The 17,054-nt window shown below is 51.4% G+C and overlaps 1 protein-coding gene across 1 annotated transcript in view; it reads right to left on the bottom strand.

Annotated features, from left to right (window-relative positions):
• The window catches only part of LOC123356543 (acid-sensing ion channel 2), a 1,100,900-nt gene extending 1,084,946 nt beyond the window's left edge, over positions 1-15,954 (bottom strand). Inside the window, exon 1 of the mRNA XM_044999896.1 lies at positions 15,391-15,954. Coding sequence (XP_044855831.1) covers positions 15,391-15,954 — 564 coding nt within the window. The remainder of the gene's footprint in view (positions 1-15,390) is intronic.
• Positions 15,955-17,054: the final 1,100 nt, after the last annotated feature.

Raw genomic sequence — 17,054 nt, 5'->3', positions numbered from 1 at the left:
GCTTTGAGCAGGGAGTTGGCCTAGATGACCTCCTGAGGTCCCTTCCAACCCTGATATTCTATGATTCTATGATCAAAGGTAGGACAAGAATTGATGGGCTTAATCGGCGGCAAGGAAGATTTAGGTTAGAGATTAGGAAAAGCTTTCTAACGATAAGGGAAGTTAAACTCTGCAATAGGCTTCCAAGTTACATCGTATTGTTTCTGTTTCCTGATTGGAGGATACAACACCTTGAGAAGCTACTCTACACAAGGTGAACATGGTTAAAAACACGAAACAGAGTTTGCTTGATAACAGATCTCATGAACTGGCCTGGAGTCACATCCCAGAAACATTCACATGAGCAGAACAGTCTGAATTACCAGGTCAGTCTATTGAGGAAATAAAGGCACAGTTTTAAGAGAGATTGGAAGCTTAGTTGGTTGTAAAATTTTCAACACAGCAGTTTCCAGTCGGAAAAAGCAATTTTGTCTAAAGCGAAATGTTTCCCCAAGAAACAGTCGATTTTGACAAAACTGTCAATGGAAAAGAGTCAAAACAAATCCTTTTGGCTTCCTCATTTCATTTTGATTACATCAGAACATTTTGTTTCATTAATGCTGAAATGGTTTCTTTTTTAATTTCTTGGTTTGTTTAATTTCATCACAACTTTTATATGAATTTAAATATTGGATTTTATATCCTATTTTAATGTTTTGCCTTTATCAAAATAAAAAATGTTGATGTCTCTGATCAAACTTTTGGGGGATTTTCCATGACAATTTTCAGAATTTCGACTTTTCCTTCCAATTCAAAACTAACACGCATTTCAAAATGTCAGAATTTCCTGCGTAATGAAAATTCTGGTTTCCGACCAGCTCTACTTGGAAGTGAGATCCGATCAAACCCGAGATTGAATGACAACCCAAGAGGCCCACTTTCAAGCAGGCCCAGCATGGACAGGGCCTAGTGAACACGGGGTCTGCTTTTGAGATCAGGTTTTGTGGGGGAACCAGGCAGAACCCGTCTGCTTGGACTGAGCTTTCCTTGGATTGTCTCATTTTGAATTTTCTCTCCATGGTAAAGCTCAGGTGTTGGGAACCGACGCGATGAAGAGAGAAGGAGATGCCGAGTGCTACACCAGTTTGTTTGCTGGTTGCAGGCAAATGGGAAACATTGTTTGTATCTTAAAATGACGTGATGGCCGAAAGCCATTTGTGGAATTCCTACAGCACTGCACTGAGGACGCAAGCCTGATTCAGAGGCAAATCCATGGGAGCTTAACTTGAAGTTACCTAAACCTTCTTTCATCCACCTCTGTGTGTGCTTCACACCAGCACAGACGCTCATAGGCTGTGTCTACAAAGCAGATGGGATCTCACTCCCCAGGTCCAGCATGAGGCGACAGATACATACCAGCACTAACGCTGCTTGAGCTAGTGGCCACAGCTGCTCAGGCTAGCCACTCGTGTACGCACCCAAGGGTTCGTGTGCATTGCCACTTGGTGGCTAGCCCAAGCCACCTCCCGTGCAGCCATGGCCACACTGTTTTTTATAGGGTGATGGCTGTCCTCGAGCTAGGGATTCTGCTACCTGTGCTGGGAAGCACGCTCCCAACTTTAGAGCGGACATACCTTTACACTCAAACCCTCTGAATGGAACATACTTCACAGGGAGTGGGAGTCGAAACATTGTTTTCAACAGCAAAATTACTTCTTCGGGCAAAACGAACATTGACATGAAAAGCTGTTGAAAATGTCCAGCTTCTCAGTGAAAAACTGAACTTTTCTGGATGAAAATGAGTCACGGGAAGGAGGAGGGAAATCACTTCTTGAGGAACGCTAGACACACTGGTGGGATTCACAAAGATATGTACGCATCTAACTCCCATTGGTTTCACCCGTCGGCTCGCCGTCTGAATCATTAAATGTTTCTTAGGCCTGGTCTGAACTGGGGGTGGAGGTGGGAATTGATCTAAGTTACACAACTTCAGCTACATGAATAACGTAGCCGAAGTCAACGTACTCAGATCGATTTAACGTGGTGTCTTCACTGCTAATGCTCCCCCTTCGACTCTGCCTGTGCCTCTCGCTGAGTTGGAGTACAGGAGTAGACGGGTGAGCGCTCAGGGGTCAATTTATTGCATCTAGTCTAGACGCGATAAATCGACCCCTGCTGGATCAATTGCTGCCCGCCGATCCGGCGGGTAGTAAAGATATATCCTCAGTCACTTTTCCCCACCACATGGCATCACCTCTTCCTCTGTCTGGTGCTGTGATCTCCTGGGCTGAGAACATACAGGGGGTTGAATAGGGACAGACTCCCCATCATCTAGCTGGGCTCTATTCAGAATTGGCTTATCAGCCTCATATCTGTCTCCAAAAAGGCAATGTGTGGAGTTTTTTTAGAAACCCAAAGGCAAGCAAATGCCGATCTTAAAACAACTGCTGAGCTTTATAACCCGTAGCGACAGCTGCCACTCAGCTCAGATCTCCCTAGATGAATATTTAAATTCTCATTACCACTCAGTTCTCTTGGAAACAAAACAACGTTTATGGTCAATAAACAACTTCCCATGGATGTATTTTTATTGGGTTCCTCCATGGTGGGGACATTCCTGGCCAGGGAAGGCCATTTAGAGCCACTGAAGGAGAACAGGGTAATTTTTGTTTTCAAGTTAAGATGATTTTTACAAGGCAGCTCTCTGCGATGAAGCCTGCTGGATTCACAAGAGCTGTCGTACATTGCATGAATGGCTACAGCGAGGATTTATCGAGCACTGGTGATCAGGATCTGAGCTCCCAGTAGCACTGGCTTTTCTGGGCAGGGGGATATGTGTCAGCCATGACGTCACTTTGTGTGTCTCTTCCCCCGTGTCATGTGAAGAGCTGATCGGGAAATTTTTCACAAACCAGTTTTTTGCCCCCCAAAAAGCCAAATGTGTCGAAAACCAAAACTGTTGGGTCAGTTTCACCGAATCTTCTAACTCCAGAAGCGACTGGAGAAAAAGACTAGACATTCTCCAAACGCCCCGTTTCGACATTTTTCTTTAAGTGAAAAGTTTGGGGGTTTCGAGTTGCAACGACATCTTGCTTTGAAATGTTGGTAAATTTAGACTCCGCCCTCCCCCTCCCAAAAGGTTTTATTTAGAAAAAGAAAAAGGGCCAGATTCAAAATGAAGCATTTGGCAATTATTCAAATAAAATGTTGTGATTGACCCAAACGGATTCATTCATTTCTTTATTTAAAGATTTTTCAGGTCACGAAAGTCGTCGAGATTTTCGACCGTTTTCATCCCAAGTCAGGACGGGAAAACTTGTTGATATCTTGACATTTTTGGTGGGACGAGAAATCACACCCACCTTTTCTTTCACCTGGAAGGGAGAAGCAGTTGTTATAAATCTGCCACACATAGGCGTCTACCTAGCATACTGAACATCTAAGTTCATCTAAGGGCTCCCACATGGCTCTGGTTGACACTCTGAACAGCCCAGATTTGAGACAGAACCCCACAGCGGTAACACCTCTGACATAGTGAATGCCATGCCATCAGCATATCAGACTGCATCATGGGCACACTGAGCCAGCCGTCCTGGGTACAGCTGGCATATCCAGCTTCCTATAAGCTGGCAAACTGGGTGCTGCTAGCTTTTCAAACTGGCCACGGTTGGTACACTGGCCTGGCTACAGATATGACAATGAACCATCTGTTTAAGGTACTTCGGTGGCTTCCATTGCAGTAGAATCTGAGCATCTCGCAGTCTTTTAAAGTGTTCATCCTCACAGCACCCCTGTGAGACAAGGCAGTGCCATTACCCCTATTTTACAGGTAGGAAATAGAGGCACGGAGAAGCTAAATGACTTACTGAAGGTCATTCAGGGAGTCTGTGGCAGAGCAAGAGAATCATTGTGACTCTAGGCTCCATAATCTTTATGAAAATATGCTTATAATATGGGTATGACATAACTGAGATATACTTTATGCAAGATGGGTCTTGTAAGGTATCATTCGAAAGGTTCTGATTTACTGAATGTGATTATCCAATTCGTATGCCTCTATCATTTCTGTATCTAAAGTTAGGCATATGGACTATGGAACCATTACAAGTGGGTGTGTATTGGGAAGACACCCACCAGGACAGGCCATCAGATTTGATGGACCATGGGGAAGGAATAACAAGACCATGAAGATACTCATCTCTCTCCCTCCTGGGAGGCATCCTGGGACGTAACTGTGACACTGCTAGCGGTCCTGTCACCTGACACTAAACATTACCTGGGACTTCTTGTAACTTTCCACTGGAAGGGAAGGGGGCGGGGTCAAGTTTGGGAAGCAAAGGATTCCCGCCTTATGTAAATCCAATTTAAGAGTGGGGAGGAAGGCAAATGGGGGGACTCCTCTCCATGGCCTGTCTGCCCAAGAAGAAAGACTGCTAAAGCCATCTCACCACGGCCCACTCTGACAATACAATCGATACAACCGCTCCTGGTGAGGACACGCACCGGAGACGCAAGGTGCGTAGTGTGGACACGCACAAGCAATGCAATTACTGTGGCGGCTGTATCCCGACGTAACTTGGATCGACGTAATTTTGTAGTGTGGACACGGCCTCGGTGGCTGGGCTCCTCCGGGGAACACCTCGGAAGCCTTGAGTGCTCTCACCCAGCCTGATGCCCTGCAGCTAGCTCCGTTCTTTAGGCACATTTTCCTCTTGACGAGGATTTAAATGCCTTCTTTAAGGCTGTTTTCTGGACGTGCAAATGCACGGCATAGTTACTTATCCGCTCCTTGCTGAAGAGGAGCCCTGAGAAGACAGGGCCCCACTGTAAAGAAACTAATGATTCCACAGCAGAAACAGAGGTACCCACTAGTCAGTGGCTTGAGACACAAACGGGATGGTTCACAGCAACGCTTAGTTCCATGACAGGCTCCTCCCCTGAGTCAACATCATTAGCTCCGAGAGGAGAAGGCCGACCTCTTCAAAAGTGAGCTCTAATACTGGGTGCCTTGGGTTTTTGGATGCCCAGAAGGAGTGACCATGGTTGGCCTTTGTGACTTGCCCATCCTCACCTGGGAACCGGCGAGGGAGTTGGCCGTACGTCCCAGGACTGCCAGCTCCCCGCCCTGCGCTTCAACCCCAGCGCCAGGTCATTCTTCCCCTCCGAGTGCGTCACACCTGTGACTTCAGCTTAGTCGTATTTCATTTCCCTGGTCCCGCGCCGGGCAGGGGGTTCCCCAGGGCAGCTGCTGGCCATGGCTGTCTCTCCACTGCCACAGAGCGGGGGGAGGCGGGTGGAGGAGGAACACTGACCTAGTCAGTCTGGAGGGAGGAGCTGGGCTGGCCCTTGGATAGTCCCAGCCTCCTGCTGACCCTCCAGATTCTGCCGATTCCTGGGTGCCTCTCAGGGTGTGGGCTGTAGCAGAGGGAGCTCCCTCCCTCAGTGGGGATCCCCTTCCCCTTTAGCCCTCACCTGGACTGACGCAATCAGGCCCTGCACTGCTGCTGCATTGTGAAGGCCCTTGCGTTCTATCCAGTAACCCCGCAGGGCGGCTGTGGAGGGAGATTTAGCCTCGAGGAGCAGCCTGGAGAGAAGCTTAACGTCACATGCTCCCCTGTGCATTGCAGTCCTAGGCAGAATATGGACTGAACATAGGGTGACCGTATGTCCCATTTTGGCTGGGACAGTCCTGTTCCCTGGCAGGATGTCTCCACGGGGGGCTTGCCGCAGAGCAGGGGGCCATGCACGGGGAACGGTGGCACCGACTTTCCTCACCCCCTGTGTTCCTAGCCTTTTCCTGACCTCACCTCTCGAGTCTCATGCAAGCCCCGGGTTGGTTCCCAGGAGAACAGGAGGCGCAGCAGCATGCGCCGTTTCACAGTCGCGCAAGAAATCAAAGAAAGCACATTGTCCCTCGGGCCCCAGTCCTGTTCCCCACAGCAGGAGAAAGGCCGCAATGAGCCGTGTGCGCCGTTAGGAAAGAGCACAGCTGGGTTCCAATGCCTCTCTCCGGGTCTCTGCTGCTCCACTGCAGCCAAGCAACTCCTCCATGAGAGCTTAGGCCAGGCTGGGTGAGCAACAGGAAGCCCTGGCTGAGAGTCATTCCTGTCCTTGCCCTCTAGCTCAACCAGCAGTACATGTACCCATGGCGTATGCAGCGGTCTTCCAGGGTACATCAACTCATCTAGATCAGTGTTTCTCAACCTGGGGTTGCAGCCCCCAAGGGGTTCGCGGGATGAGTTTGAGGGGGTCGTAAGTGCAGGGCTGGCGTTACTGGGTGGCAAGCAGGGCAACTGCCCGGAGCCCCACACCACAGGGGGCCCCCCAAAGCTAAGTTACATGCTTCAGCTCTGGGCAGCAGGGCTCGGGCTTCAGACAGACTCACCAGTGAAAACCAGGTTCAAGCACCGCACTGGACTGTAAGTGCAACATTCGTATTCCCAGCCGTTGATTTTATCATATGGGGAAAAGGAGAAAGCCAGCACGTTTCCGGGCATGGTGCGCCGGGACACTTCCGTAGTTTGATGGCTGATTTTGTAAGCAAGCAGGTTTTTAAAGTGAGATGAAACTTGGGGGCACGCAAGACAAAGCTGCCTCCTGAAAGAGGTACAGTCGTCTGGAAAGCTGGAGAGCCATTGGTCTGGCGTCTAGGGCCCCACCTGAGCTCCTCACAGGCTTTAATGCGATTGTCCTCTCAACTCCCGCGTGAGGCAGGGCAGGGCAAGTGTCCCCATGTCACAGATGGGGCACTGAGGCCCAACGAGACGGGTTGCTAAAGGTATTTAGGCGCTTACAGGTGGAAACAGGTGTCTCGTGGGATTTTCAAAAGCTTTTGTAAGTCACACTCGGTCTCCGTCTGCAGGCACCTAAATACCTAGCTCAGAGAGATCAAGTGATTTGCCGAAGCTCGCAGAGGAAGCCTGTGGCGCAGCAGAGATTTGAACCCAGGTCTCACAGGTAAAAGACGAGGGCCCTCAGCCCCATTCCTCTCTAGCGCGAGCAGATACATCAACAATTGTCCTTCACAGTGATTGCAACCAGCTCCTCTTGCCTTTGCTACCGCTCCAGCAATCCTAACCTTGATTTTCATTTCCTCGCCCGTCTTAAACAAGCCACATCCCCTTGGCTGTCAGCACCCTCCCCAGACAGACCATTCTCTACCCGGTTCTTTGGGGAACTGGCGTCTCCCTCCAGCTCAGACCCCATTTGTTAGGGTCATCCCTTGGCCGGGCCAGACCGACTCAGGAGACACGGAGCTTCCGTTCTACGGCGGCACGAATGTCTTTGGCGAAGGGAGTCGCTCGAAATGCACGACTCAGCATTTCTGCCCCTCCAGCTGGACAGATTGGGTTGGCGAAAGAACGCCAAGGCCTCTGGCGAGGAAAGGCTGAGACTCCCAGCCCCCAGCTGGCTCTATCACGAGAGTCTTTGCCTCCTCTGAGGTCCCTTTTCCACACATTCGGTCTCATCTCTCTGTGCTGTCAGAACACACGTCTCTCCATGACAGGCATATGGCCCCCCATTACCCCAGCATCTCGCAGCCTGCAGTGTCTCCTCCCTCACAGCCCCATGTAGTAGGGGTTTGCACAGCTGTTAGCCCCTTGTGCAGCTGGAGACCTGAGGCACCAAAGGGCATGTCCGCACCGGCACTGGAGGTGTGACGTTTAGCTCACACTACTCTGTGAAGAAGTGAGCTGTAGCTCACGAAAGCTCATGCTAAAATAAATTTGTTAGTCATAGAATCATAGAATCTCAGGGTTGGAAGGGACCTCAGGAGGCATCTAGTCCAACCCCCTGCTCAAAGCAGGACCGAACCCAACTAAATCATCCCAGCCAGGGCTTTGTCAAGCCTGACCTTAAAAACCTCTAAGGAAGGAGATTCCACCACCTCCCTAGGGAACCCATTCCAGTTCTTCACCACCCTACTAGTGAAAAAGTTTTTCCTAATATCCAACCTAAACCTCCCCCTCTGCAACTTGAGACCATTGCTCCTTGTTCTGTCATCTTCTACCACTGAGAACAGCCGAGCTCCATCCTCTTTGGAACCCCCTTTCAGGTAGTTGAAAGCAGCTATCAAATCCCCCCTCACTCTTCTCTTCTGCAGGCTAAACAATCGCAGTTCCCTCAGCCTCTCCTCATAAGTCATGTGCTCCAGCCCCCTAATCATTTTTGTTGCCCTCCGCTGGACTCTCTCCAATTTATCCACATCCTTGTTGTAGTGTGGGGCCCAAAACTGGGCACAGTACTCCAGATGAGGCCTCACCAGTGTTGAATAGAGGGGAATGATCACTTCCCTCGGTCTTTAAGGTGCCACAAGTACTCCTGTTCTTTTTGCGGATACAGACTAACACGGCTGCTACTCTGAAACTACTCTGATGCTAGCACTAGAAGTGTAGCCAGGAGCAACGGGAGAGGTGCGCTGCCCCGAGTACATCGTTAGGGTCTTGGTCGGGATCAGATATAGAACAGCTGGCACCGTGTGACAAAGTGGGAATGTTCTGGCTGTGTTATGTGAATGCTGAGTGGGAAGTATTGACCTGGGAAGGTGGCAGGGGAGTTGTGCTGGGATGACCTGCACTGGGGAAAGGAGGATACCTGAGCATGTAACCTGAGAACCCAGGAGGGGGGCTGGAGGCCAGGTAACACCTCTGCCCGGGAAACTGGACAAAGGACAAAGGCTGGGGAGGGAGCCAGGGGGAGGCTGAGTGAGAGGCTGGAGGGAGTTTCAGTTGGGAGCTGGCTGAGAAATGGAGAGGGGCCCCGATGGGGCTTGGGCTTCCCAACAGGGCTGTGGCCTCCTTGGGGCCCCCAGATGGACTTAACTAAAGGGGGTCCTGTTGTCTGTATTGGCAAGACCTGTTTTGGACTGTGTTCCTGTCATCTAACTAAACCTTCTGTTTTACTGGCTGGCTGAGAGTCATGGTAAATCGTAGGAAGCCGGGGGTGCTGGGCCTAGTCTCCCCCCACACTCCGTGACACCCCGCCCACTGCTCGCGGCTCCACTTCTGTTTTCGCTCAATCAGCTTCCAGCTCCAGTGTAGACAGACCCTTTGCGGTAGAGTCCACGTCTGCCAGGCCTAGCCACTGGAGAAGGCTTTTATTCTGGATCTCACCTTTCTAGGCCTCTTTGGGAATGTCGACCCTGCAAAGAAAAAAAGCACCGAGTCTCAGAGCCCGGGGCGACTGACTCAGGCTATGGGCTTGGGCTGTGGGGCTAAAAATAGCACTTGATCCAGACTCTGAGACCTGGCCCTGTGGGGTTTTCTTTGCAGTGTAGACATACCCTTCTTTGTCTCTATTATTCAACCTAACTAGGGACATACCTATCCCCATCACAGTAGTATCTAAACACTGAGCAAGTATTGTAAGCCATATTGCCTATTAATTGCCAGCCTGTATGCAAAATCGTTTGAATAGGGCTTTAGTGTTGATGTGTGTGTGTGAGCGGGTGGGTGAATCGTGTCTCTGTGAGCAGGTGGCTGTGTTTGTGTGTGAGCTTGTGGGTAGTTGTTTTGTATGTGTGTGAGAATGGGAGGATGTATGTATGATGTGGTCTGGTGTGTGTGTTGGGTAGATGTCTGAGTGGGTGGGCGTGTTGTGTAAGCAGGAGGATATGTTTGTGTGTGAGAGTTGGTGGGTGTCCAGGTGGGTTTGAGGAAAAGCTAAGCAAGGTCCCTTCATGCAGTTCTCAGCACGTGTCTCCCACCTCCCTCGTCCAAAGGTCTCTTGCTCCTTCTCCCGAGCCTTGTCATCCCCTCAGGTAGCTGCACCATTGTACTGGACACGGCCTCATTTCAAGCAACCCAAAGTCCCACAGCAAGGGAGCAGGGCAATGCTCCCAGCAAGTGCAGTGGGATGCCGATCCTTTGTGCTTATCATGCATGCGGGCCTATTAACAGATGTCTGCATTTAAATATGTGCCACTCGGCACATGTGGCTGCACCGCATCTCCTGTGAAGCGTCCACGTTCTGCAGTGGGGAACCAGGACTAGAACTCTGAGACTACAGCTCCGAAAGCACAGAACTTTCCCACTGGAGCTAAAGAAGAATGTCATCAGTGAGCACCAGTAGTAGGTCCTAGAAGATCGGTCTGAGATCAAGTCTTGTCAGTGCAAGAAGCACCCTTCTTCGTGTCGGATTCCCCTCACCAGTGAGGATTGCTAGCTCCCTAGGACAACGCCTCAGACAGATCATCGAGCCAGTCTTACCAATTTTTGATTAATAATTTATCCCAGACTCTTTTTTATATTTAACCAGCTCAAATAACCAACATCCAAAACTGATTCTCCAAAAGTGGATGAAGAATTAGCGTAAAAAAGCTGAGGAGAGGGTAATCAGAGTGGGGAAAAAAGGCTATTTTAGCAGCTTAGTAGTACCGTTATAGATGTGTTAATGAGTGAGAAAGGAACATCTGGAGATTATGTAGGTAGGTAAGTAGGTAGATTTTTCCCCCAATGGAAATATTTACATGAGGAGTACCTGTTGTAAGGAGACTATCTACTGATGATCATTTGTACTGAAAATAAATACACGTATAATAAAGACAAATACACACCAAGTCTTAATGCTACCACTGACCTAAATGGGCACATTCAACAGTATGTATAAAACAGTCCTCAGTTAGCAAATGACGTTAGATAAATCCCATTTCTTCATGCATTTCAATCCATGTGTGGTTATAATTTCCTGAAAACCCCAGTTCTCTCTCTTAGGATACAAGACAACATTGATACTACTCCCGTTCTGCGCTCATGACCTCTGTATTTGCACCTGATCTGCTGCCTGACACGCCCGTTGTGCTCAGCGTAGCTGGGCGAGCTGAGCTGATGGCTGCGAGGACGCGTGTGACACTGCTCTCTTTATGGGCCATACACGCATCCCACGTGCACACAGAGGGTGGAGAGGGTCCACCACTCCCTATTTTCCAGCCCTGCCCTCTGCGCCCCTGTCTCCTCTGTGCCATCTCTCCTCTCCAGCACTGCCCCTTCCCGGTCTGCCCTCTGCCACTGGCTTAGTCTGTCCACTCTCCCAGGGCTTGAATGATTTCTGTAGTTGATCCCCTCCTTCCTCGCCCCCCCAGCTCTTAGGCGTCCTCCCATGAAACCATCACCGAGCTTGGTCCGGCCATTAGAGAAGCAAAGCGATAGAGCGCCAAGCTGGGCGCTGGGTGCAGAGGGCCCTGATCCTGCATTGCTGAGAGCGCTGGACTGTAGCTACCCTGCCTGGTACGAGAGCAGAGTGCATAGGGGTCTCAGCAGCATAAGGGTTGCACATGAGACCCTTTTTTACCCTATGCTGCCCAATGCACTTGGTACACTCCACAGACACCCCACTTGGTACATGCCACAAACACCCACACCCCCCGCGACTGCCCGATGTCTGGGTACCAAGGATTCCCGGGCACACGGTGCTCTGATGGTGCCTGGGTTTCTGCCAACACAACCAGGAGCTTGTTGCAGTTTGTGGCTTCTGGGGTTTCTTTTCTCCCCCATGCGGTTCTCCCCCTGCCCACCTCTGGAGAGGCGCAGCACTGATGCTGGAGTCTGGCACAGGACTCTGCTCTCCTGCCGCACAATAAGGGAATGGCCAGCAGGTACTTAGGCCCAATGGGGAAGTGTTGCTGCAGCCTCCACGCCACCCTGAATGCAGCGGCATAACACGCAGAGGGGCCCGGCTGCAAGCTCATCGCAGCTGGGATCAGCATGACACAAAGGCAAAAATGTCCCGCAGCTGCAATGTGGCATCACCACAGGACTATTTCACTCACCCACTCCCTAGAAAAACGCCAGTAGGAAGCAGCCCCTACTCATGCTTAAATGGGGGCCTTGCAGGAGCAGCAGTTTTAAATTTGCAAAAAGGGGAAGGTTTCAGAGGGGTCGCCGTGTTCGTCCGTATCAGCAAAAACCACGAGGGGTCCTTGTGGCACCTTAGAGACTAAAACATTTATTTGGGCTTCTTCCCAACGGGGCGCCCCGGTGTTCCTCTGCCCCCAAACACTCTGCTTGGGATCCTGACATGCCCCACAGTCAGCTATTGCCTAATAGTCAATGCGTCGCCGAGCACTGGGATTCCCGTTTTTCACAGTGCTGGCTGCTCTTGCGCACCAGTTCCAGAATCAGCCCAGAGAAGGATGCTAAGTCCTTAGGAAACCACTTGGATGCATCTTTGCAGGAAAGCCTAAGAATTCACGACCCCGAGCTGCCCAGAATCTGATTCACCGTTGGCTGGGAGGCATTGGCGGTATCTTGGGAGGAAGGAAGCACAGAGCGTACGGAAAACACAGCTGGAATCCTGTTAAATAAATAACCGAGCGCCAGCATGGGAAGGGAACCGGGAGAACAGCAGAATGGAGCAAAGCCCCCTACTCCATGCACCATGGCTACGCCTTCCCCTTGCCTGCCTTGCTCCACGGCGCAAAGACGACGTGTGAGGCTGTCACGTCCGCGTGTGGGAGCAGACGCTGTCCACACTCGCACCCAGCACAGCACTTCAGTGCAGACCTCCCCCTCTTGCTAATGGGTTCCTGTTTCTTTGGCCTCTGGACTGGGAAATGTGCAATTTGGTCAAGAGAACGAGAAGAGCGAGTTTCCAGAGTGGGGCATTTGATTAGGACACAGCCTTGTGCTTGACGTCGAGGTACCCCCAAGAGGTGAAACCAAATAACTGAGCCTTGTCCATTATGAGCACCTAGGAATCAGCGCTAATATCACCACACCACGTGTCCACAGGACAATCAGTAGCAAAAGGAAAACAGCCCTAGAGGAGATGAGGGATGTGCCGCGGTGATTTACAAACCAGCCTTTAAAACCATGGCACCTCCTTTTCCATCCAGCGCCACTCCAGTATCGATGCCAGGAAACCACATGGCACACCCGGCAAAGGAGCAGTAGCTTGCAACAGGTCACACACTGAATCCTGACGATCAAATGCACGGATTACAATTCACCAGCCTTCAACTTCTAGTTTGGGGTGGGGGGGACTCGTAGGTGAAAGGGGCCGGGGAGCGCATTATTCAGGCCTTTGCTTTTGGGCAGAGATTTTCACCATACATGTCACACCAAAGATAAGGTTATCTTAAAAGAACTAGAGTATTCTTCAGGCAGGGCCCATACAACTGCATCCTACAGCAGAGATCCCATCAGGGCCACTTCTGTAGAATACCAGTATTTCTTTAGAAGGCTGACACGTTACCCTGCAAAGGCCCTGCCTGCTCCTAGCCTCCTTTGGCAGACTAAGCGTTCTGTGGCAGCCCGTGGAAGGTCAGTGTGCTTTTGGAAATCACCGTGTTTATGGAAACTCAAGCATAGAAACACAATGCATCATTCCAGAGTGACACCCCCGGATTTTAAGCTTTGGGTAAAATCACCAAAAGTTCCTAAAGCCCAGATCCTCAAAGGCATTTGGGTGCCTAAATCCCATTGGTTTCTATGGCATTGGCACCTACATGCCTTTGTGAATCTGGGATCAAATGATTTAGGAGCCTAAGTCCCATTGACCTCCATTCAGGCTCCTAAGTGCCCTGGTTTTGAAAATGGGAATTAGGTGCCTAAGTCACTGAGACGCGTTGAAAACGTTACCCCGTAAGTGTCTGGGACTTTCACTCTCAGCTAATAGACACTTGCTGCATAACAGTGAGTCTGCATCTGGTTTGGGGCGGCCTGTTCTCAAGGGAAGAGCCCTATGCACTGTTGGGATCTGGATGACGAGCACTCCCAGTGCCTGAGGACTTCGCTCAGGGATCACTTTCGGCTCAGGCCAACGGCTGACTTGAACGATACTTTTATGGCTTGAACTCTCATATGGGCTTCTCCTTCCCACCCCCACCCCCACACATCTCCCATCCCCATTCTGACACACACACTCCAGTCTGTTCCCAGGCAACAGCGTAGGATTTCGTGCCTGTCCTGACTTAATGCACCTCTGAACAATCCGAGCTGTGTTTAATGATCGACGAGCACCAATTCCTGCTCGTAACCAGGTAGCTGGTCCTGAAGGGGGATCATGAGTTGGAAACTGCCAATTACTGCTGCATAAAATACAACATTCCCCACCTGGATGTGCCAGGAAAACATTCTCCACCTCACAGCCATGTGCCAGTAGCACAAGTCAGCTTAAGCCGCAAGATACAAAAGTAGCAGAGACAAAAGATTGCATTTGTAGAGGTGACATGGTCCCTATGCCCATGAAATCAAAAGACAGCGTGCAGTCCATTATGACAACCTAGCAATCAATGCTAATATAACTATGCCATGTACCCACGGGACAACCGGTAGCAAAAAGGGCAAACAGTGTCCATCCTGCAGAAACAAATGTCTGAAAGCAACCAGCTTTATGCACTCTTAACTCTCCCAAAACCTGCTTCAGCCGGCAAGGAGAGAAGCCGACCGGGAGAGCGCCGATGCGAATCACAGCTCGGCACAGACCCCAGCAAGAAATGATTAGCACTCACCTCTGAGACGGCAACCAAACCAGATGTTTAAAAAAATACAGGCACTGTTTGGAAACCCTCTTTCCCCTCTCTCACCCATGCCAGCATCCCCCATGCAAGCCTGGCCCCTCTGCAATCAGAACGGTCACCACCTTCCCTTCCGCAGGAATTCACGCTTTCTTTCGAGCGACGTGCGTGTGTCTGTGTTTAGAGCGGCTGCTTTCCGTCCGTGAAACACCGCAGGCAAGTGTCAGTCACTGTCAGGGGTGTAATCAAATACTCTGAAGCCGTTTGCTTCTCTCACTCTCCCCGGACTCAGGCGCTCGTTATGGACCCAGCACTGGGACCGTAGCTGAGTCTGGGGGATTCATGTTACCTCTCGCGCCAACGCAGCGGCAGGAAAGGACCCGCACTGCACAGCAAACTAGCAACCGCGCCAAGGATTTCAGAGTCAGAATCGCAGGCCGACAACGCAGGATCCGCCTCGAATGACGAGGCCACAAACCGCGGGTCCATCAAAACCACGAAACCCAGGCAGAGGCTGCTGTCCCAACAGTTGCACTCAGACCTCTCTCCACCTCAGCACCCTTGCCTTTTGCACTAGCATCCGTCCAGCCCAAGGCATCGGCCTGCCACCGCAGCCCGCCAGCCACAGATCACGCTGTCTGCTAGGTGTGTCAGCAGGGGCCCGTCCAAATCACAGCTCTGACAACAAGCCGCCCTTGGGAACTGCTAACCTACTAGGGACGATCAACCAGTATGAATGGCCTCTGGCAAACAAACTTCAACTCAACAGGCTGCCTGCCTCTTTTCCAGCACCACGTGAGAGAAGCCTGAACCGAGCAGAGATGGTTCTCTCTCGACTCATCCTGACTCCCTTGGCCTGATCGCATCACCTTAAGCACCTGCTGGATTCTCCACCCCCCACGCCCGGCCACACACCCAGAGAAGAGAAAGGAAGCAGAAGCTCCATCCATACTCACAGTTTTGAAGTCCTTCTGGCTGCACTCCTGACCTTTGAACTTGCAGTACAGCAGCATATCCTTCAGGTCGTGCCCCACGCGCCCCAAGAACTCCTGCATGTTGAAAATTTTCGGTTTGTATTGCTTAAAGTTGGCCTTTTCCTGGAGAGCGGCCAGGACAGCCGGGTCGGCCAGGTGGGGCTCCGGAATCTGCAGGTTCACGTCCAGCAAAGCCAGGAGCTCCCCAGCGTGGTACAGGTCATTGGTGGTGAGTCTGGAGAAGCGGAACTCGTTGAGGTTACAGATGGTGACGGCGGGGAAAACCAGGCTGTTGGCCACCACTTCGTCCATTTTAGTGACGTGCTGGTAGGAGAAGTAGAAAGCCACCCGATCCGAGCTCTCCACTAGGAGGAGACCCAGCGAGCCCACAAAGGCCACGGTCCACAGCAACCGCCGTATCGTCACCGGCCCATAGACAAAAATGTAGCGGATCCCATGAAGGGAGGAAGTGTTGGCAAACATCTGGATGCTGGAGGGCTCCAGGCTTCCCATGCTGCCCTCACTGGTGGTGTCCTTTAAATCCATTGGGGTAGTTTGTTAAAATCCTGGCACTATTTTTCAGGTCAGTGCCTCTCTAGACAGGCAGAACTGTGTCTCCCCACCGCCACCTGCCAATGGGCTGCACCCCTTATCTCTGGGGAGCAGGAGAGGAGCGAGGAAGAGAGGATCAGGCCAGCTGCTGGGAGTTTCTCCTAGGAGCTCAGTGCTAGCCTAGCAGGGGTAAATATTTATATAAAATCCATTCAAACTCTGGCTCTTGATTTCCTCGGTGCGATAAGGAGGGCTGGTTTTATTGAGGGAGACACCAAGGTGATGTGGAAGAGATGTGGGTGGGAAGCGAGAGCTTAGCCAATGGAAATAAAGTCCTCCCCCTACACACACACACACACACACACACACTGAACAGCGATGAGATTATGAGAGAGCAGAAAACCAGGCGAGGCAGCTCGCAGCCGGCTAACTAGCGCCCGATGCACAAGGCTGCCCACTTTGCCGAGCTGATGTACTGCGGAGCAGCGGTGCTTTCCGACTGCTTGATTTTTTCTGCTCCGATGTTGCTAGCGGCTGGATTCGAGCATCCTCCCAGCCCTGTTTTGGGCAGGGCTCCAGATGCTGCCAGTCTGAGTCCTCGGAGGAAGCTGGGCTGCTGATTCAGAGGGAGAGAGGAGACAGAGGAATGCCAGAGGGAGAGCGGGGAGAGAAGGAAAAGAGAAACAGAGGGAAAGAGATGCAGGGCCCCACACAAGCACAGACACAGAGCAGCAGGCAGCTGCCTTCTCTTCCTTCAAACAGCAGCTCAGAGGCGAAAGCTAAGGAGGGGCAGGACTTGGTGGGTAGCTGCAGCAGAATGGGAGACCCGCCGGCTCTAGAGAACTGCAGGGTGCAGCTCGGAGGGGAGGGCAGGGGGACGTTTCTTCTTGTCCTTTCTCATTTCTTCCCCTCTCGCTTCCTCTGAGAGCCTGCCCGCTTCGGGACCGCTTGGCACTGCAGACGACCGACAGGCGAGAGAGTCACTCATCGATCCACCGCCTCTGGGACTTGTCTCCTCCAGGGAGGCCCAGGGAGAGGGGACTGCTTCTTAGGAACCTCAGCTTGTTGCTGGGGTGAGGGTGATGTTAACGAGT

The sequence above is a fragment of the Mauremys mutica genome, chromosome 25 (assembly GCF_020497125.1).
Source record: "Mauremys mutica isolate MM-2020 ecotype Southern chromosome 25, ASM2049712v1, whole genome shotgun sequence".
NCBI lineage: Eukaryota > Metazoa > Chordata > Testudines > Geoemydidae > Mauremys > Mauremys mutica.
This window is presented reverse-complemented; position numbering and strand designations above follow the sequence as displayed.